Source organism: Lemur catta, chromosome 6 (genome assembly GCF_020740605.2).
Source record: "Lemur catta isolate mLemCat1 chromosome 6, mLemCat1.pri, whole genome shotgun sequence".
Taxonomy (NCBI): Eukaryota; Metazoa; Chordata; class Mammalia; order Primates; family Lemuridae; genus Lemur; species Lemur catta.
Genome location: NC_059133.1, coordinates 76,030,125 through 76,052,837, shown reverse-complemented (window position 1 = coordinate 76,052,837; position 22,713 = coordinate 76,030,125). Strand labels below are relative to the sequence as shown.

At 39.1% G+C, this 22,713-nt stretch overlaps 1 protein-coding gene across 1 annotated transcript in view; it reads right to left on the bottom strand.

The window, feature by feature from the left end:
- Positions 1 to 1,843: 1,843 nt before the first annotated feature.
- TM7SF3 (transmembrane 7 superfamily member 3) overlaps positions 1,844 to 22,713 on the bottom strand; it is a 39,211-nt gene continuing 18,341 nt past the window's right edge. The window contains exons 5-12 of the mRNA XM_045554156.1: positions 21,807 to 21,978; positions 17,256 to 17,433; positions 10,440 to 10,526; positions 8,495 to 8,575; positions 7,736 to 7,888; positions 4,448 to 4,545; positions 3,694 to 3,856; positions 1,844 to 2,426 (exon numbers count right to left, since the gene is read on the bottom strand). Coding sequence (XP_045410112.1) covers positions 2,164 to 2,426; positions 3,694 to 3,856; positions 4,448 to 4,545; positions 7,736 to 7,888; positions 8,495 to 8,575; positions 10,440 to 10,526; positions 17,256 to 17,433; positions 21,807 to 21,978 — 1,195 coding nt within the window. The 3' untranslated portion in view covers positions 1,844 to 2,163. The remainder of the gene's footprint in view (positions 2,427 to 3,693; positions 3,857 to 4,447; positions 4,546 to 7,735; positions 7,889 to 8,494; positions 8,576 to 10,439; positions 10,527 to 17,255; positions 17,434 to 21,806; positions 21,979 to 22,713) is intronic.

Genomic DNA, 22,713 nt, shown 5'->3' with positions numbered 1-22,713 from the left:
TATATAACAGGTTAATCAGAATTTTCTGAAAACATTTAAAGAATAGTTTAACAGGTTTCCCTGTGATACTGCTAGTTTTCTTCAGTTTAACATACCTGAAGTGCTAATAACACCAACACAAATTAATCCACTACAAGGAATCAGCTTTCCTTCTAAGAATATAAATGTTAGCACACTGCCCCAGATTTCATTTCCTGTTATTTCAATTATCCTTAACTGATTTTTTTAAAAAACTAAATTGTCCAGATTAAATAATTGTTTTTATAGCTATGAAACTATTCTCATGTCTTATCACTATGGTTCAAATATGATCAGTGAAAACTTTTATAAGAATATTATAATAATGAGGCTTTTCAGCTTTTTTCCAAAATAGGTATTTATTATAAAAACTATACAAACTGGCTTTTTATCACTCACAAATTATCACGAAAAATTTTAAACAGTTTGTATCTTCCCTCCAAAAAGGTGTGTTCTGCCTTTACAGTCTTCACTGGCTGTGCCTTCTGATGGGACAGAAAACAACTCACAAACATTCCATATAACTGTTAGAACGTACAAAGGTACAGTAGAAGCCAGAGTCTCTACGGTGAATTATAAAAAAACATTTTTTCATCAAGTTCAAGTGTTACTGAAGTTATAGACAGTAGGATAACAGAATAAATTGTAAATTGACACCTGCATTGAATTTTTCAAAGCAAAAATGATTTGTTCTATGTTTTTAAATTTTGTTTTATCCTGCCCAGAACACTTTTAAAAGTTAAAGATTTTCCCAATCACCTGAAACATCAAAAATCTATTGTACTTTGAGAAAACTCTAACAAGCAGCATCATTTAAATAGTGGTTAACTCACAAATACGTGTGCAACAACCATCTCACCAACCTTAATATCACTCAGGCATGTCAGAGTCACCAGCTCACAATTCAGCACCCTGACAGCCAATTGAGAAAAGGCCATGAGCAGTAGGTATGCAGCCCAGGGCTTCCAGGTGCTTTCTAGTGGTGAAACAAGGGTGTCCAAACTGAGGGATGCTCCTCATGGAATCCAAGGGCCTAATTAAAAGCAGCAAACTAAACACCTGAATCCTTTTTGACACCTTCCTCACCACTTTAAAACACAGATGGCACAAAGGCTTCACACAGAAATTATTAAAAATTGCATTTTGCCCCCATGCTAACAGCTAATTTAGCAGAAAGAACGAACTATGAAATGCAAAATTTTTCAAGGTTTCCTTGTTAATAGCAATATAGATTAAGGTAGGGGTCAACTTGTTTCCTAATCTATGTCATCTAATGCAATTTAAAGATCACCTGTCAACACTATTTTAAAAGGCCTTGAAAGAAAAAAAAAAGGCCATTATTTGGAGTATAAATAAATCATCCACATAAAAGTTCTATTATCTATATAAATTGAACTATCTTCAAATAACTGAAATAATTTAGTAGCTATTTAAATCACCATTTTAAGCAATAAAAGACAAAAATAAAGGGAACCTACTGAATTGTACACTTAAAAATGAATAAGATGTTAAATTTCATGTGTATTTTATCACAATTAAAAATTTTAAAAATACTGAAACCCACAAAAAAGGGTATACCTTTTTGATAATGTATGGTATTAAGAAAGACATGCCACTAAGTAATCAGACTGCTTTTAGTAAGAAAATAAGTTACTTCTCTTTTCGTATTCTGAAGTTTAAATGCCTAGTACCAAATCCCCAAATCTCCAAACATGGTGGCAAATAAAGATTCAGTATAACACCTAAATAAACCCACCCCTCTCCATGTTCAGACAGAATCAGGTGAGAGATTTCTTCAAGGAGTTATAAAAAGAAACACCAGGGCTTTGCAAGAGAATCACTGTTTTTTAATATTTTTTAGTGTCTCTATTTAATGGAATAAGTTGATCATATGTTTGTAAACCAGTAAGTTTAATTTCTCAAGTATTTGGAAATAAGGGAAAGCCTCCCTACCACCAAATTTTTGGTCATCTTTCTCATTCTCTTTCTTAGAATCATCCTAATTCCCTAGCATACCCTTACCATCTATCATTAAAGACACCATAATATGATGCAAACACAGATATATGCCTGATCTCTTCTAAGACGGAAGCAGCCTGGGCATAAACACAAAAGCAGAGGCACACAGACCAAGTTCCTGGGCATCTACAGAAGCAGAGGTGTTCTCTCTCCAGCTGGCTGTTCCTTCTGGAAGAGCTCTTTGATCTGGGCTAATCGGCCATAGAGCCTCTCTCTCAATGGAGGAATGTGGTGGCTGGGGTCCAGAATGTTCGTAACTCTGCGCTCTCTTTCTTGCTTCCATAACTTGTACGGGTGGGGAGGAAAGAACGGTCGCCCTCTTTCTCTTTGAATCTGTAATGTAATTCCACTTACAGCCAGCATCCCCCATACTGCCAGGATAATAAAGTCTAAAAAAAACAGTAGAAAAGCACAGTTGAACTCTAGTATTTTCAAACCTAATATATGATAACACAACCCTTCACAGACTAAATCTGTATCTTCCTTTTTAATAGACTTTCTGGGGAGTTAGTCCAAACATGTATGTATTTCCTCACTTACAAACCAAGGAACCAGTGGGGAAGCTGCAGTCTTTTGAGGCTAGAAATTTTCTGTTACAGGCATCTGTAAAGTCCAAACAGGTTGTAAAAGATTCGATGGTTTGGATCCTTGGCATTCCAACATTATGTGACCAGTGCCTGCAGGTGCAGTTGTGTGTTTTTCCAGAGGGGGTTTGGAGGAAGAAGGTGGTAATCTAGCTATACTTCACATGTGTACGTCATGGAACATTAGATACTACTATGCTTGTTTCTTTCCCATTACACTCTGTATGGGACCCTACTCCACTCATGTAGAGCAGATATAGGAATGCATTAAAAGATTCAACAAATCATAATGAGCTTCTAGCAAAAGGCTTGGCAAAATATTGTCTTGTACTTAAAACTTCCAAGTCTCATGGATTTCAAGGTCTCTACTATCAACCACTTATCCAAAGGGAAAGCTCTGGATGGTGGTGGGAAAGATTTGCCCTAAAAAATTTAAAATAATCACAAATATATGACATATCTTCAATTCTAAGACTTGCTTTTCTACCCTTCACATTTTAACATTTCTGAAATCAACATATCTTCCAATCTTTGTGAACATTTAATGTGGCAGTCATTTTTTTTTCTTCAAAAACTTAGTGAGAAATCTATCCATTATTACAATTGAAGAAACAACACTAATTGAAAATCACTTTCACTTTCAACTAGCAAACTGCATGCTTAATTAAAGGAGGGAAACAAGGGAATAACTTAAAAATTAAATCCGGTTGTCATTCTCATCCCTACATCCCACCCCTACTTGTAAGGTGTCAAACATCTTTACTGTCAGCATTTTTCTCCCAACTGAGAACTGACCACATAGACCTAAATAACCCTGGCTTAGAAATTTCTTAACAAAATTCATTTAGTAGATTTTTAGAAGTATGAACTGCAACCACCTTAAGAATTTAAATTCTTTGCTTGTACGATAAGTTATCATTAACAGAGGGCTTTCGTATCACTGTATGGTGTGTTTCCTCCTTTTGTCCCTGATGACTTTCTTTCAATCTAGTTACCAAGAACTCTTGTTAGCACAGGTGGGCCAACACTCCCACTGGACTATCACTCTGGTTTTCAGATTTAAGAGTCTTACCGTTAGTTTGAAAAGGCACATTTGTGAAAGTGCTTCGCAAATCCTTGTTGAGTGCTCTCCTGAGTACATTCAACGTGATGTGAGAGAGGCTTGTGTACAAGTAACTGTCGACAGCCAGAACCACCGAATAGGAGCCCACGACTCCACAGGTCAGTATGTTCAGCTGTGGAAGAGCAAAAGGGTTTAGGTGTCATCCCGGGTAGAACAAGAATAGTTTCTAACTCTCATCACTGGTCTCCATCACAGGGAATCACTTCTGCTCCCTCAGGGCACATGGAAAGAGACCAGACCCAGCATTACAGCAGAATAAATGTTACCAGTGATCTTTCAATAACCTGAAAACAACCTTCGACATCCATAGTGAGTTCTGAAAACATGGTTTAGCTTATCCAAATATTATGGAAAATATCTTCCAAGTGAAGGAACTTCGATAATAAAATCTAATTAGAGGAAGAAGCATTCTTCTGGAGAGACAGCTGGAAGTAATGACCTATCAGGTCGTTACACTACCTTGTCTGCTCCCACTGGTAAAAGCTTATCAATAATGATGCTCCATTTGATGAAAAATCTGTGATAATCAGAAATAGAACTTCCTTTGCTTTTATAGTAACAAGGCTATTTAGAAGCAGTCATCAGATACAGAAAATCATACAGCCCTCCCCAGTGAATAAAACATGCAAAATGATGCAACAAATGATCAGCTGAAGGCACAGACAATAACAATGAATAAAACTAACTCTGGTGAAACACTTACCATTCTTAGGCAGCCCATGAAAACTACTGGAATGAGGATAACTATACCAGAGAAGGTCACCCAAAACACACCATCATCACGAAAAACCTTTAGGTTTCCTAAAAAAGCAAAGAGAAACCAAGAGTAAACAACAGGTTCACCAAGTTAAATTTCATTTCCTCAATATCTGAACATAGACATACACCGAAGGTTTAAAGTAACAACCAGGGAATATGTTGGCAACTAGAAATGAATGCTGATTTTCTTCATTTAACTGTCAATACAATCTTCTTTGAAGGATTAGAAGGTGGGGGTGGGGGGCAGGGAAATCAAGCAGGTAAATGCTCTGCACTTATTAAACAGGGTAATTTAGAAGAGGATGGAATAGTCTAAGGTCTTCTATTCTGTGACCCTGGGCCTCTGTTTCCTAACTCATAAAATGAGAAGATTGAGTTATATTGTCTCTAAGCTCTAAATCACCCCTTCTAGCTCTAAATTTCTATGATTTCATGATTTTGTACTGCAGAATAAAAAATACACGTAAAAGGCATTTAGAATTAAACTATGAGCCCGATATAAGCAGCAAACCCATTTAATAGATTTTTACCGTTAAAGCATATCCTGCCAAGCCATTGCACACTGTAAGATGTGACCTCCTCATGCATCAGGAAAGACAGAGACTAACCACTTATCTGCTCCTGCCAAACCCTCCTCCTGCTAGACTCCAAAACACAGCATACCTTAGGGCTGCGGTCCCCAACCCTGGGGCTGTGGACAGGTACTGGTCTGTGGCCTGTTAGGAACCTGGCCAAACAGTAGGTGAGCAGTGGGTGAGCAAGTGAAGCTTCATCTGTATTTACAGCTGCTCCCCATTGCCGGCATCACCACCTGAGCTCCACCTCCTGTCAGATCAGCGGCGGCATTAGATTCTTATAGGAGTGCAAGCCCTGTTGTAAACTGCACATGGAGGGACCTAGGTTGCACACTCCTTATAAGAATCTAAAGCCTGATGATCTGAGGTGGAGCTGAAGTGGTGATGCTAGCACTGGGGAACAGCTACAAATACAGATTATCATTAGCAGAGAGGTTCGACTGCACAGAGACCATAATAAATCAACTGCTTGCAGACTCACATCAAAACCCTATCAGGGAGTGGCAAATGACAATGTAATAATAATAAAGTGCAGAATAAATGTAATGCGCTTGAATCATCCATCCCCAAACCATCCCTCCCTCACCAGTCTGTGGGAAAATTGTCTTCTATGAAACTGGTCCCTGGTGCCAAAAAAGCTGGGGATTGCTGCCTTAGGGTGACCCAGAATGAATATTTGAAAACACCTCTTTATAACTTAAGTTTAGAAAACCAGAACATCAGCCTGACTACTGTTTAATAGTGACATTGGCACACCATTCCATCCATCTGTAAATGGCCCCACATCTCAAGACCCACATATCCTGGTCAGAGTGGGAGTCCCTGGGCCAGAAGATCAGACCTCGGGACCCCACAGTCTCTAAAAGCCAACTGCAACATACTGCAGTGAGGTGAATTTGTGGGTCATATTCTCTAGTTTAACTATACTAATCTTCACAAAATACATATGTGGCTTTAAAAAAATAAAGTCTTTCAAGAAATCTAGGGATTGAAAATAGCAGTTAGATGCAAGCATGTGAAGAACAGACCCTTTCAGAGTATAAACTCTTTGCTGCCCACACAAGGTGAAACAGTAGTAATCTAATCAGATCCGAGAGGTCAGCCAAATACCTTTCAAATTTTAATGCTTAAAAATACGGGTTTGCACCCACTAGCATTAAGGAGATGATCACTATAACTGTCCTTGAGCAATGAGAAAGTTTATAAATAAACATATACAAAGGGTTTACACTAAAATTATTTTTACCAATAGGAGTAGTTTGTCAAAAAGCACCCAACTACTGTAGGATACTTTTATAAAGATGAAAATTAAGAGATATTTATCTTTATATTATCTCACTCCTCACTCCTATCCTGAGATAGTTTCACAGATGATGAAAGAAAACTTCAGTCCCTTGTCCAAGGTTATAAGCTAGCAGGGGCACTAGTGACAGAGTCAGAATGCACATGTAGGGTTTTTTCCTGACTTCATAATTTATGCTCATTCTACTCATCAAAAGCATATTAACTACTAGAAATCCTCTAAGCAACAATAAAGGGGGAAGCCCATTAAGTTGATTTAGCACATCTAGAGTAGAGCCTTGAATCTATATTTTCAACAAACACCCCTCATGTGAATCTGTCATTTAGCCAAGTCTACACACTACTTTTCATCAGGCTGAAAGGCTATTGCAAGGGGATCAGGAGAAATATGCTTGGCTACGGGTTTGCCAAAGTCAGAGCAAAGGACCTTGGATAGTCGGTGAACACAGGTTGTCAATTCTCTTGGGTCTTAAAAGCAAACAAACAAAAAACCAAACATCTTTAGAGAGCCAAAGGACACATGATTTACTCTCTGTTATATCCCACATTCTCAAGAGCTGACAGTCTCATGAGACAGCTGTTTTTACATCTAACATTCCCATCAACTTTAACCTAATATTGTAATATAGGAACTAAACAGCACAGAGAGGAAACAGCCTCATAGAGTACCTTGGAATGTAAATACTCTTTCCCCTCACCTTTTTGACAACCATCATAAGTTAATGTATAATGGCAAAGAAAGTTAATTTACAAGTTAACCAGATTTTAAAAACTGATAGGAACTGAATTACTTCAAAACAACAAAAACCCTCAGAACCATCCCTGTGCTACTGCCCTAGGGGAATTAGGTAGCTCAGGAACACCTGGGGTTGGACAAAGGGTGGGAGTGGAGGGTGAGGGGACAGGAGAAGATTGGAAACAAAGCGCCAGGGTCCCCAACTCAGCTGCCATCAGAGTAGCGCCAAAGTTAGCGCTGACATATACTGGGCTTTTGTTCAAGAGACATTTAAAGAAAGAGTTCCAGGGTTTAAAAAAGAATGACCCTGTTCTGCCATATATTAAGAGTCCCCTTTATCTCCATTAATTATAAGGGAAACACACACCCCTTATGACAAATAGATACAAAGCTACCTCAAAAGACATTCTATAATTCATCTAACATAGTGTGCCTCTGAAGGAGGAGGATTCTTATTTGTGTTGGCCCCATGTAAAAGTGCCACATCACCAGTGCAGATTTCTAGAACTCCCCAGAAGTGGTGGCATACAATCCCACTCCAGGATCCAAATCCAACAAGGTGGTAGAGTCTTTCAAACAACGACTCAAACACACAAAACATCAGTCACACATCTCCTACCCAGCGGAGTGAAGAAAGTCACCGATGCGATGAGGAACCCCAGCACCAGTCCAACACACAGCATGCACAGCGTGAGGATTCCGAATCGCCACCACGCAGCTACCAAGAAAATTCCACCAACACTTCCAGTGATGGCTGTCAGAATCAGACGCACTGTACAAAGGGAGAAAATGAACATTTCCAACCGCACACTTTAGACACACAATACCATTAGCAGTGCAGCCTTAGCCTTCCTGCAGGTCAGGCACGGGGGGCTCTTCAGTGGTGCCATGAAGCTGGCATGCCAAGGCCCTCTCTAGGGAGGGGGCTGGGCTGAGATGTGGAAACTAGCCAAAGAGCTAAACCTCAAAGGATCAGTGACAGCCTTGGCTTGTCAATAAATCAGGACTGAGGAAGAAAAGATGACAAGCATTCTGTTAAATGTGACAGGGCAGGGGGAGTTGTTTCAAGGTAAAGAAAATCTTAATATTTTGATTGCTGTACATCTCATATCTTCAATATATCACATAGCCAGAATACAGGTTTGTAACCAACATGGCCCTTCATTTCCTTAAGTACCAAGGAATTCACCATGCAGATTAAAAACCCAGAATAGAAGGTTGGAATGAGTTAGAAAAGATATTTAGAGCATAAGAGACCCATTATTTTACATTCGTAATTGGATATCACACACAATACAGGTCAAACAGGAAGGAAAGGTGGAGTGTAAACAGCATCTTCCTTTTTAACATCCAATTAAACTATATAATTTTCACTTACCATCATACTTAATGGGTGTCAGCCTTGTAATCAGTATATAAAAGAAGAATCCCATGAAGATAAATCCTATGAAGAATAATTCTGAGTAGCAAACCACCAGGAAAGGAAAAAAAGCAAAACAAGATATGATCAGGCACTCTTTTTACAATGCTATTTAAGTATCTAATCTACAAGTACGTGTATAAGCTCCTAGAATTTATATATTATGGCATTTGGAGAAGAAAAATAATTATCTAAAGCCAAAAGAAATTTAGAAGTCATTGGGAATAATTATTATTAAAGATACAATATTCAAGTATTAACTACAGGATATACTTCTTATATATAGGTCAGTTTCAATTATTAAATTGTTACTTGTTAATTTCATAGCTCAGTTTAATATATTTATATTTTGTACTTAAAACAAGAATAGTATTTCTGTCACTTGTGTCTGTTCTGAAATTACACACTAAATTTCAAGAGTTACATAAGCAAAAGTGAAATTTGAAAGGTAAAAAAAAAAAAACCAAAGTATTCCACAGCAAAATGTGACTTTTATATCTTCTTTTAATTCATCCTTTCCTGTTTAGAATGAACAATCAATCATTATCTTCATCCATTAAAATACTTGGTAATGCAAGCATACAGATCATTTTGTTCCCACAAATAAGCCTAATCCTGATTATGGAGGACATAGCTCTACCTATTTTCTTACATTCTCCTCAGTTGTTATTCGTAGTATCTCAATTTCAGTATATATAAAATGATATATATCTACATAAAAAAAAAAACCTGAGAGCTAAGTGTGGTGGCTGGAGCCTGTAGTCCCAGCTACTCAGGAGGCTGAGACAGAAACGATCACTTGAGCCCAAGAGCTCAAAGCTACAATGTCCTATGACTGCACCTGTGAATAGCCACTGAACTCCAGCCTAGGCAACATAGAGAGAACTGGTCTCAAAAATAAATAAATAAATAGAAACTGGCAATATCTTTGGGACCTTACCGAACTTAGCAATTAAATTATTTGTTATAGAATCATTCTACATTTTGATGGCTAGATACAGTGGCTCACACCTGTAATCCTAGCACTTTGGGAGGCCAGGTGGGAAGATCACTTGAGGCCAAGAGTTTGAGGTTACAGAGAGCTATGATGACATATACCAGTGCACTCTAGCTCGGGCAACAGAGTGAGACTCTGTCTCCAAAAAAAAAAAAAAAAATCATTCTACACTTTAAGGCATTAAATATTCTTCATAATACTCTCTTCCTAGTTAATCAAGAAAAAAATGTCATAATAGAGGAAAAGGAGTTTCTATTTCAAACAATTTATTAATACAAGTTCAAAGAGCTTTATTAGATCTGGATTATGTTTACCCCTGATGATCAGTTATTGATTATTGTTGATTAAATGAGGATTTTTTTTTTTTAGTAATTGAAAACATGAGTTATATAAAAGGCAGCTCTAGGAATTCAAACCAACTTAGTGGTGATGATTTATATTCCTCTCTCCCACTATGTTTCACTGATGTGGGTTCTGGAGTTCCTGTTGGCATCTGAACCTCTCAGGCCTGAGCAGACATTTCGATCTCACTATAACACTGCAGCCCTATGGCCTGATTCACGTGAAACCAAGTCAACCACCAGCACCCAAATCCACACCTATTTTTACATAGACACCCTGATTTCCAGTCTCAGTTATCTTCTTCAGTCAACTAGCAATTGAAGAAGCTCACTGTACAAACCAAATTTTATTCCCCTCTTAATAAGAGGAGGGTACTCCACTGTTGAGAGAAGAGGGAAAAAATGTAGAGTAACTCAGTAGAATCGTCACTAAAAAAACCCAGCCACCAATGTATGAAGATAGCAGAGATAAGTGCCAGCTTACTCTCCTTACAGGTCATAAATTCCCCAGCAGCATTTAAAAGATGACAAGAAATGTAAACAGCAACTACACCAGACGTATTACCTGTTTTCCAGAATCTGTGTCCAAAGAAACAAATGAAGAAACCAAGCAGGGCAAAAAGAGTGAAGAACACTTTGGTAGATACTCTTCCTAAAAAATAATGAAAATTTAGTGGATAATACATCCAACTTGATACTTTGTATTGAATTAGTAGACCAACGTTTATAAAAAAAGCAAAGTGAACAATGACTTATTCCATACATGTATATTATAAATTTATCTTAAAAATACCCTTGCCACCCCTGGTGAATTAATCCATGCAGCCAATGAAAATCAATGGCAGTGACTGCTATAACAAAAAGAGACAATGCATGCTTGCTGAGAGAGATAGTAACACTTCCTATGACATATTCTTGGGCAGGGAGGAGAGAGGAGCAGAGAGTTGAAACAATTCTGTTTCTTCAACAAATAAACTGCAAGGAAAAAAAGGGTGGAGGCTATGGATCAAAAGATATTTAAAAGATACAAGTAAATACAATGTATAGATATTTGAAATATTACTCAAACAAATTGTGGAAAACAACTGAGATGACTGGAGAAAAATAACCTTGGCTATTAATTTGATACTATTAAAGAATTATTTTTGATATTTTTAATTGAAAATTGTGTTAAGGATACTGTGGTTCAATTTTTTTTTAAATAACACTTATCTTTAAGTGTTATTTACAATATACATACTGAAATACTTGAGTAAAATGATGACCAGGGATTTGCTTTAAAATAATACAGTGATAAAAAAAGGGTGGACACAGGCAGAGAAGCAGGTAGGAGTGTAGCTGAAACATGATAATTGCCAGGAACCAAAACTGTTAAGCCTGGATAATTGGTATATGGAGGCTCATTGGAGTTTCCACAATAAAAAATTTAAACCGAAACTCACATAAATATAAAGAACATGTATTACACTTATAAATCACACATGTACAAACTGCTACCAATCTTATCAATTATACATATTGCTTTGGGGAAAATGTTGCATTATAACAAAGAATAAAACACAATATGCTTCATGCTGTCAATGAATTTCTATTCCTATGATCTTTTAATAGCTAGAAACTTAAATACAAATACCATCACATTTAATATTTAATATAAATGTACAGCTTATTAAAGGGAAAAACATGCTAAGTTTACCACCATCGTGACTCCTTTGAGATAAACACAAGAAAATAATCCCTGAACTAAAATTAAAAACAAAAATATCTACACAATCTCATGTGAAAAATGTTGCAAACCTGCCAAAAATCAAACCACATCGAAATCTTTAAGAGCTCAGATGGCGATACCATGAACACATACACTTAAATAAAAAACATGAGATGGAAGACCAGAATTTGCAGGGTTTAATACATACCTACAAATCTGCTTTTCTGAGAATGAGGAGCCCCAAAGATTAAACGAAAGATAAAAACACCACTTTCTGTTTATTTCAGACCTGTGGTTGACTGTTCTAGGATTTAATTTTTACACCAAAAATATTAAGTTCACAAGGACGATTTCTTCAAATGAAAATCTGGTAGAAGTTTCCAGCAAGTACAAGCACCAAGATAGTAAGGTCTTCCAACCCAATAAAAATTGACACACACAGTTAGATATTCTTCCATGACACCAGAGAGAACTAAATAGAATCCCTTATCACAGTACCAAGAAGGCAGGCAGAGAAGGTAGAGAAGGAAGAGTAGGAGGTAGAGAAAAAAATATACAAGTAAAATCAGGGTCTGGGTGCAGTAGCTCACACCTGTAATCCAAGCACTTTGGGAGGCCAAGGCAGGAGGACTGCTTGAGCCCAGGAATTCAAGACCAGCCTGGGCAACATAGCAGGACCCCGCTTCTACAAAATTTTTTTTTAAAAGATTAGGCAGGGCATGATGGCACACATGTAGGCCCAGCTACTCGGGAAGGCTGAGGTGGGTGGATAGCTTGAGCCCAAGAGTTCAAGGTTACAATGGGCTATGATCACAGCACTGCACTCCAGCCTGGGTGCCAGAGTATGACCCTGTCTCTAAAACAAAGCAAGTAAAATCAGAACGTAGGGAAGGTTTCATAAAAAGTAGAATCTAGAGATATTATAACACAAGAGACAAAATAGGGAGTCATTTTGGGGACAATGAAGAGCAAATGGAATAAGAAGACAAGAGAAAGCCAAAGTTTAGAGTGTCTTTAACCATCACAGTGTCACTAGAGGTTATGATACACAGGCCAAGGTTTTAGTTAAAAGGCAAGGTGGATATATCCTCCCTCCTCCAAGCTCAGGAAAAGCACTCTGGTACTCACTGAGCTTGAACATGAAAGTAACAATAGGTCTGACAGCACTAGGAGGGTTCAACTTTGGGCAGGAAGAACAACTGGATCAGAGATCTCCATCTCCTAAGCCAGAGCCCAGGGACCTTTCTGATTAGAAGAGGCTCTGGTGTGAAGGGTTCAAGGGAAAGAAACAGAGGAACCCGGACATGAGTCAGTCCATCAGTTAAAAACACAGAACTTCTATCTGCCTACGTCTCCTGCATTGTATCTCTCAAGGATCTTGAGTGTGGGTAGCAGGGGAAAACTGGGCAGTGGCAAAGAGCATGCTTAGCCAAACTTTAGCCAGGTTCCTGAACCTTCTCCTAGGGCTATCTGTGCACATGCCTGTAAAATCCACTTTCAGCAAGAACTCTGATACGAAAGTTTAGCCAGAAACCCCCACCCTCAGTGTGGGATCACACTTGATATCTAATCAGGTTCCTCATCCTCCATCATTCCCCAGGTGATGTCTGATCACCCAGGCCTGTCTTCAGTAGGAATCCCCCTTACCCCTGACGTTTCCTCTTAGTAATTTTCCATCCACTGACACCCACCCTGCTCCTTGGCTATAAATTCCACCTGCCCATGTGGTGTTAAGGAGTTGAGCCCAATCGCTCTCCGCCACTGCCAAACTCCATCACAGCGGTCCCTGTACTTATTGCAATACTCCCCCTGCACCCTGAATAAAGTCTTCCTCCATTGTGCTTTAACAAGTGCCACTGATTTTTTTTTTTTCTTCAACAGTGGGATCTGGGTCTAGCAGAGAGAGGGAACCCTAATCCCTGGCTTGAACATAACAGACTTTATTTTTTTTTCCAGCTTATTATGGGGGTACAAAAGCTCAAGTTATATATATTGCCCATGTCCCGTCCATTCCCCTGAGTCAGAGCCTCAAGCGTGTCCATTCTCCAGACAATGCGCCTGGCACTCACCATGTAGTCATACCTCCATCCCCTCTCCCCACCTCCCCGAGTCAGCACCTTCAAGCATGACCATTCCCCAGACGGTGCACAACGCACTCATCACACAACGCACTCATCACGTAGGCATACACCCATCCCCTCCCCCCCACCCCACCTCAGTCTGATATCCAATTGGTATCATTCCCCAGGGAAACCAATTTTCTGGTGAATACGTGTGATGCTTGTTTTTCCATTCTTGAGATACTTCACTTAATATAATGGGTTCCAACTCTCTCTAGGAGAACCAAAGAGATTTAGAGCAAAACCCCTTTAAACAGCTATCTGAACACTTTCTCCAATTTCATTGATGTTTGTCATCACCTCCTATTTGTTCTTGAACATACTCCAGTCAGGCTCTTGCCCCACCACTACACTGGAGCAGCTGTCACTGGTACCAGTGGCCTCCATGCTGCTAATCCAAGGGTCATTTTCAGTCTCTTTTCTTAGCTGACCTATCAGCTACATGTGACACTGTTGACCAATCTCTCAAAATACTTTCTCCTCTTGGCTTTAAAAAAAAAAAAAAATACCACTTTGCTTTTACCACTCTGGCTGCTCCTTCTCGGCCCCCTTAGTGGGATTTCCAACTCCTAAGCTCTAGACACTGGAGTATGCAGGGCTCAGTCCTTGGATCTCCTCCCTTTCTACATACTCCGTAAATGATACCATCTGTCTGTGGCTTAAGTCCCGTATATTGAATCTGATGACTTCCACCATAATCTCCAGCCCAGACCTTTCCCTTGAATTCCAGGCTTATACATATAACCAACTGTCAATTAAACATCTCCCATGAAGGCTTAATAGAGCTCTAAAATTGAACATGTCCAAAACTGAACTCTTCCCAACCTTCTCCTCTGACAGTCCTTCCCACCTCAGTGAACAAACACTCTCTCCTTTCCAGTTGGTCAGGCCAGAAACTACAAAGTTGTCCTTTACACCTCTTTTTCTCAAACCCCTCATCCAATCTACCAGTACACCCTATTTCAAAATATGTCCAGCCACTAACTGGCCAAATCTATGACGATTTGAACATGAAAATAAATGGCAGTAATGGATTACAATCCAGAGAATAATATAGGAATCTCTGGGTCCAGGCTTACATAAATAAAGACACAGATAAATAAAAGGGAGGGCGGGGAAAACTCTTCCTTATATTAATAGTAGAATGCCAACTAATACACACAGAAGGAATGATGAAATTAGAAAAAATGCTATTTGGCAATCACCTAGTAATAAATGTTTTAGGTAATGATCACTAGATGCTAAAACTAGCAAGTGAGAGTTTGAGAATGGGATATTTACCGATACTCAAAGCATCTCCCCCAAAGATACTTAACTTAAAGGGGAAAACAGTTACTTTACAATGGAGAAACCTGGCAGACACCACCAACCAAGCATGCAAGGGTGTCACCACCAATCATGGGACAAACAAGTGTCTTCTGAGAAGGGCACAACATCACTTCTTTTGTATCCCTGCCAAAAATGCATAATTTAAATTTAATTATGAGGAAACATCAAACTAACCCAAATTGAGGGAATTCTAAAAAATTACATAGGCTGTACTCCTGAAAAACGGGAAGGTCTTGAAAGACAAAAGAAAAAAAGACTGAGGAATCGTTCCAGATTATGGGAGACTAAGAGACTTATTATTATAGTTAAATGCAACATAGTATCCTAAATTGGACCTTGAACAGGAAAAAAACTTTTTTTTCCTTATAAAGGACATTAGTGGAACAGTAGTGAAATTTGATAACATCGATAGATTAAAAACAGTAGTTTATCAATGTTAACTTTGTGATACTGATAATTTTACCATGGTTATGTAAGGAAATAAACACAGGTTTTTTTGTGTTTTTTTTTGAGACAGAGTCTCGCTCTGTTGCCCAGGCTAGAGTGAGTGCCATGGCATCAGCCTAGCTCACAGCAACCTCAAACTCCTGGGCTTAAGCGATCCTCCTGCCTCAGCCTCCCGAGTAGCTGGGACTACAGGCATGCGCCACCATGTCCGGCTAATTTTTTCTATATATATTTTTAGTTGGCCAGATAATTTCTTTCTATTTTTAGTAGAGACGGGGTCTCACTCTTGCTCAGGCTGGTCTCGAACTCCTGACCTCGAGCGATCCACCCGCCTCGGCCTCCCAGAGTGCTAAGATTACAGGTGTGAGCCACCGTGCCTGGCCAAACACAGGTTTTTAAGTCTGCCACTTACTCTCAAATGGTTCAGAGAAAAAAAGAGTAGTATGTGTGTATGTACACATATGTATACATTTACAGTTGACCCTTGAACAACATGGGTTTGAACTCTGCAGGTCCACTTATTCACAGATTTTTTCAACAGAAGTCACACTGAGTGTGCCTGCCTCTCATGCCTCTGCCTCTGCCACCCCGGAGACAGCAAGACCAACCCTCCTCTTCCTCCTCCTACTCAATCGAAGACAGCGAAGGTAAAGACCTTTATGATGATCCACTTCCACTTAATGAATAGAAAATATATTTTCTTTTCCTTATGATTTCCTTAATAACATTTTCTTTTCTCTAGCTTACTTTATTGTAAGAATACAGTATATAATACACATAACATACAAAATATGTGTTAATAGACCGTTTATGTTATTGGTAAGTGGTCAACAGTAGGCTATTAGTAGTTAAGTTTTGGGGGGATTCAAAAGCTATACAGATTTTAATCTGTGGAGGGGGTTGGCACCCCCTAATCCCCATGTTGTTCAAAGGTCACCTGTAAACAAGAAGAATGAGAGGAGATCAAGGGGGAGAGACAAAGAGACAGAGAATGAAAAGCAAACAGCATATTATGTTAGCTAACATTCTAGGAATCTGGATAAAGATTATGCAGAAATTCTTTATATTATTTTTGCATACTTCCTGTGAAACTATTTAAAAATAAAATGTTAAATACACACACACACACACACACACACACACTGATCTCACAACACCTTCACTGGCCTGGTTCTACCAAACCCACCATCATCTCTCACCTGGATTACTTCAGTGGCATCCTACCGAATCTCCCTGTTTCTGCTCTTTCCCACATCTTTTCTCAAAAAGCAGCAAGTGTTCCCATTAAAACACTAAGACACACTGGCTGCTCCCTGTGCCCGGCAGGCACCTCCCCCTAGCACATGTGTGGCTCCCTGCCTTGCGCTGGCTCTTCACTCAAATGTCACCTTACAGCAAGGACCTCCCTGGCCCTGCTATCTCCAAGTTTCCTCTCCCTGCCACTTGTTATCTCCCTTTCCTGCTTTATTTTTCTTCTTAGTGCTCATCACTTTCTCATGTACTACATATTTTATAAATTTATCTTGTGTGTCTCATCTCATCTCCCCCACTAAAATAGAAGCTCCAAGAGGGCAAGTATTGTGGCTGTTTTGTTCACTGCTGTCTTCTAGTGCCTGAAACAGAAAATGAAACAACATAGGGGCTCAAAAGGCATTTGTTAAATGAATGAATAAAAACTAGACAAAGGCATTTTTGAATATCCTGAAGTTCTATATTAGTTGATATAGACCTGCAAAGCCAAAGAAAGATTTGTAATAGCTTAAAGCCACATACTCACCAAGGGAAGCACAGTTACCCTCCACTGCCTTGAAGCTGCAAGCATACGTGTGGGCAGGAACATAAGCAGCAGACGTATTTAGAAGTGGGTCCCAAACAATGACATTATAAATGACACCTTGTCCAGGGAGGGAGGAGAAGGAAACACTTGTCTTATCATCAGCTGTCAGAGTCACCACCTGAAGCCAAAAAGAATGTATAATTAGTGTTCAGAATTAAAAAAAAAAAAAAGCTATTCTACATCCCACTTATATGTACTATTAACAAGTAATATTAAATTACAATTCTTTTTTTTTTTTTTTTTTTTGAGACAGAGTCTCGCTCTGTTGTCCAGGAGTGAGTGCCGTGGCATCAGCCTAGCTCACAGCAACCTCAAACTCCTGGGCTTAAGGGATCCTACTGCCTCAGCCTCCCAAGTAGCTGGGACTACAGGCATGCGCCACCATGCCCTGCTAATTTTTTCTATGTAGATTTTTAGTTGGCCAGATAATTTGTTTCTATTTTTTTTTTTTTTTTTTTTTTTAGTAGAGATGGGGTCTCGCTCTTACTCAGGCTGGTCTCGAACTCCTGACCTCGAGGGATCCACCGGCCTCGGCCTCCCAGAGTGCTAGGATTACAGGCGTGAGCCTCTGCGCCCAGCCTAAATTACAATTCTTGTTTAAAATATAGACCCATTTAGCTCCGTCAAAAGACCATCTGACACGGTTTGCGTGTGCTTTAATCACTAACAAACTGTTACACAAAATGCTTCCAAAGTTTTTGTACAGTGCTAAATGTTAATAGTTTAAGTAAAATATGATATAAATAAAGTGTAAATACTAGTTAGGACAAAGCAAAATATTTTTTCTCATCTGCTAGACTGTAAACAACTAAGGGCAGGAACCATGTTTATCCTGCTCACTACTCTCTCCTCAGAACTGAGCACAACGTCTGGCACAGGGTAAGTGTTCAACAAATGTTAGCTTTTACTACTAGCTACAGAGCTGATGTAGACAAAGTCTGTTAACATCTCATGTAGAGAACCCACTTATTTTTGTCTAACACGCTCTGAAATAAGAAAATATTCTAGAAAGTTGTATTGCATAGTAGCCCTTAACTTCAAAAATTCCCTTTTAAACTATGTAATAAAGGAAACAAATGCCCTAGGTAACCATAATAAACAGATATGTTCCTATTCATATAAATAAGAAAACTAAACATTTGAGTTTCAGGGGTAAATAATTATGAGCCTCCTAGGAGACTGCCACTGTTTAAAAATAATGCTTAACAAAAAACATGTTTTCTGGGCAAAAGACTGGTTGAGTTCAACAGAATGTTAATATTACCACCTACTCTCCCAAGCTTTTATCATGAAAAGTTTAAACCATACAGAAAAGTTGAAAGAATAAGACAATAGACTATATACAGCCACTGAGACTCAACAGTTGTTAACATTTTACCATATTTGCTTTTTTAGCCCTCCTTCCTTCTCCTTTTCTATTTTTTTTTTTTTTTTTTGCTGAATCATTTTAAAGTAAGTTAGATATCCTGACATTTCACTTCTTAATACTTCATAGTGTGTGTCCTAACACAATGTTCTCAAACTTAATGTGCCTGTGAATCGCTGGGGGAATCTTGTTAAAATGCAGATTCTGATCCCATAGGTCAGCAGTGGTACCTGCAATTCTGCTTTTCTAACAAGCTCTCAGGTGATGCCAATGCTATGTGTCCATCTATCACACTCTGAGTAGCAAGGCACCAAGTACAGATACTCCTTGACTTAAAGATAGGTTTACATCAGGATACACCCATCATAAGTCAAAAATGCATTGAATATACCTAACCTACTGAACATCATAGCTTGGCCTAGCCTACCTTAAACATGCTCAGAACACTTACATTAGCCCGCAGTTGGGTAAAATCATCTAATACAAAGCCTATTTTATAATAACGTGTTGATTATCTCATGTAATGTATTAAATATAGTACACTGCAGAGAGTACCATGTATTCCACTGAATATTCCACAATCTAGATTTGTCAAATTGTGCTCAAGGTGTCTCACTAAATACCCCCCATATTTCTTGTAAACAGGGAATGCAATGGACTGAATTCAGGTTGCCCATTTTTTGCTAGAATATTCCACAGGTGATGGTGATGTCAGACTGCACATGAGCACATAATCCAGGCTGACCCACTATCAGTGAAACTAGCTTTGGTCACTAGGATAAGGTGGAGACTGTAAGGTCACTCCCCCCTAAAAACAGTTCTCTTTTCCAGTGAAAATTAATCTTAGGGGTGCTACTTAAGCACCCTGGAAATATCTTGTCCCCCCAAAACCTTTCACCTGATGATCTTTGCTTAAATTATTTCATTGAGGGTCACAAAATAGTGATTTTCTAATTCTATTATTTCTCCTACATATATTAACTGGCATTCTTCTGTAAACAGCTTTCTTTCATCAACTGGAGATTAATTAGTTCCACCTGTAAAAACCATCAGGGCTGAGGCCAAGCATCATGGCTCATGCCTATAATCCTAGCACTTTGGAAGGCCAGGGCGGGAGAATTGCTTGAGGCCAAGAGTTTGAGATCAGCCTGAGCAACATAGTCTCTACAAAAAATTTTAAAAACTAGCCAGGGCCGGGCGCGGTGGCTCACGCCTATAATCCTTGCCCTCTGGGAGGCCGAGGCGGGTGGATCGCTCGAGGTCAGGAGTTTGAGACCAGCCTGAGCGAGACCCCGTCTCTACTAAAAATAGAAATAAATTAGAAAAAATTAGCCGGGCATGGTGGCGCATGCCTGTAGTCCCAGCTACTTGGGAGGCTGAGGCAGTAGGATCGCTTAAGCCCAGGAGTTTGAGGTTGCTGTGAGCTAGGCTGATGCCACGGCACTCACTCTAGCCCGGGCAACAAAGCGAGACTCTGTCTCAAAAAAAAAAAAAAAAATAGCCAGGCATGGTGGCCTGCACCTGTAGTCCCAGCAACTCTGGAGGCTGAGGCAGGAGGATTGCTTCAGCCCAGGAGTTTGAGGTTGCAGTGAGCTATGATGAGGCTACTGCACTCCAACCTGGGCAACAGAGCAAGACCATCTCAAAAAAAAAAAAAACAGGAAAAAAACAAAACAGGGCTTTAGTAACTGGCCATTAAAAAAATTAAAATTAAAAAGGCAGGGTAAATTCCTTCCCTTTATCAATTTTCAGAATAATATGCTATAAGAATCTCTTCTAATGGTGGCAATTGGGGAGTTTTCATTTTTATTTATTCATAGCTTACAATCAATACACCTTTTTTCTGGATACTTGAATTGTCCCAAATTTGGCCAGTGTGAGTGCCTTTGAACAGGCTCCAGGATCTCTCTAACATGCATTCATTGGTCTTTGAGGATTTCCTTGCACTCTGGCACAAAATATTCTTTTAACAAAAAGTTTAAAAGCAACCTAAAAGGAGCCTATTATACAAGTTCTTATACTCTTCATGAGAATAAAAATAGTCTTAAAATTTCCATATCTAATAAGGCAACTGATAGACTTTACCAATAGGGCTTCTTAATTTGTGAATAAGCATAATGAATTTTCTTGTATTAAGGCTGCTCAGAATGGGGCAATGACATCCTAGGTGCCACAGTAACAAAATGAGATCTTGTTCTGCAATAGACTATGCCCCTAGGCTAATCGTATATACACTACTTCAATCACTTCTTTCTATGTAATCTTGTAATCTACCAATCTCCTGGGAAGAATCAGAGCAGTCCAGAAAAACTCCACCCATCAACCATTAGGTGGAAGGATGACCTCATATATTATACTACTATTAGGCACTTTTCAAGACATAAAGATAAAATCCTGCCCTCCATAAAAATGATCTCTAGCAGTGAGTCTCGAATTTTAATATACCTAACAATCAGCTGGAAGGGTCTTATAAAATGCAAATTCTAATTCAGTAGTTCTAGGGTGGAGCCTCAGAAGCTGCAATTCTAGCAAACTCCCCGGTGATGCCAATGCTGCTGGTTGGTAGTCCACACTTGGAGTAGCAAGGGTTTCCAGGGATTCAAAAGCTTAGAGAAAATTTTTGCTCCAAGGCAAAGGCTTTGAGTTTGGATTCAAATATTAATGCCTATATGTATATCCTTAAGCAGCATCCCATTATTTTTTCTCAAAACACTATATAAACTTCATATTTGCCAAAAATTTTAATCTATTAATCTAGATAATCTAATCTATTAATCTATTTTAATCTATTAATTTTCGATGTACTCTCATAGAGAGTATATACAGAGTACGGGAGTACATAGAAAATTACCACCTACTTCCATCCATATCTCAAGATTACCAGGTCACAGATGTGGCTGCAATTAAAACTTAACATAATTTACATGCGTCTCCTAAAAGACCAACATCATTTTGAGATATCACTAGCAAAGACTCCCAAGATGATAACAAAACAAAAAATAAAGTGATTATGCAAAAAAGATCAAGAAAACAGGAAAGAAATAAGCTCCTGGTAGCTTCTCCCCTTCTCAACTCTTACAAAGTCATCACAGTCTAGACACACAAGCCATGAGAATCAGATTTACCTTGACAGCACTGGCCTTCACATGGGACACCTGGACCATCCTCTGCAGATGCTTTAGCAACACCTCCTCAGTGAGGTCATTCTCGGGCAGAAAATATTGATAGACATCATACTGCAACCTCCACCTAGAGTCCCGGCCTGTCCCAACATCACATAGCGGAGGATCTGTGCCTCTAAAGTCAACCAACAAAACTGAACATCAATCTCTTGTGGTGCAAGTCCCATCTATAAAAAGGAACCAAAAGCTCAAATTTCAAACTTCTGCAACAATAATTCCAATTTAACAGTTCACCTTTTGCAGAGACAATAATTAGTATTCTGAAGAAAACTAACACAGTTATGGCCTGAATGTTTGTGTCCCTTCCCAAATTCCTATGTTGAAATCCTAACCCCCAGTGTGATGGTATCAGGAGGTGGCCTTTGGGAAGTGACTAGGTCGTGAGGATGGAGTCCTCATGAATGGGATTAGTGCTCTTATGAAAGGAACCCCGGAGAGCTCTCTAGCCCTCTTTCTGCCATGGGAGGATACAATGGGAAGCAGCAGTCTGCAATCTAGAAGAGAACCCTCACCAGAACCCAACTGTGCTAGCTCCCTGATCTTGGACTTCCAGCCTCCAGAACTGTGGGAAATAAATTTCTATTGTTTATAAACCACCCAGTCTATGGTACTTTGTTAGAGCAGCATGAACTAAGATAGACAATAGGAGGCAAGTATGGTTAAATAACCAGATTCTGATGCCTAGAGTAACATGGCAGCTGGGCTGTGTGCATGTAGGCACGTCACTTAACCTCAATAACCCCTACGGAACCTCTCTGCAAAATAAGAGCAATTGTCCCTTCTTCATAAAATTATTAGGATTAAATGACAAAGAACATACAGCACTCAACACTATGGATGATGTCCAGGG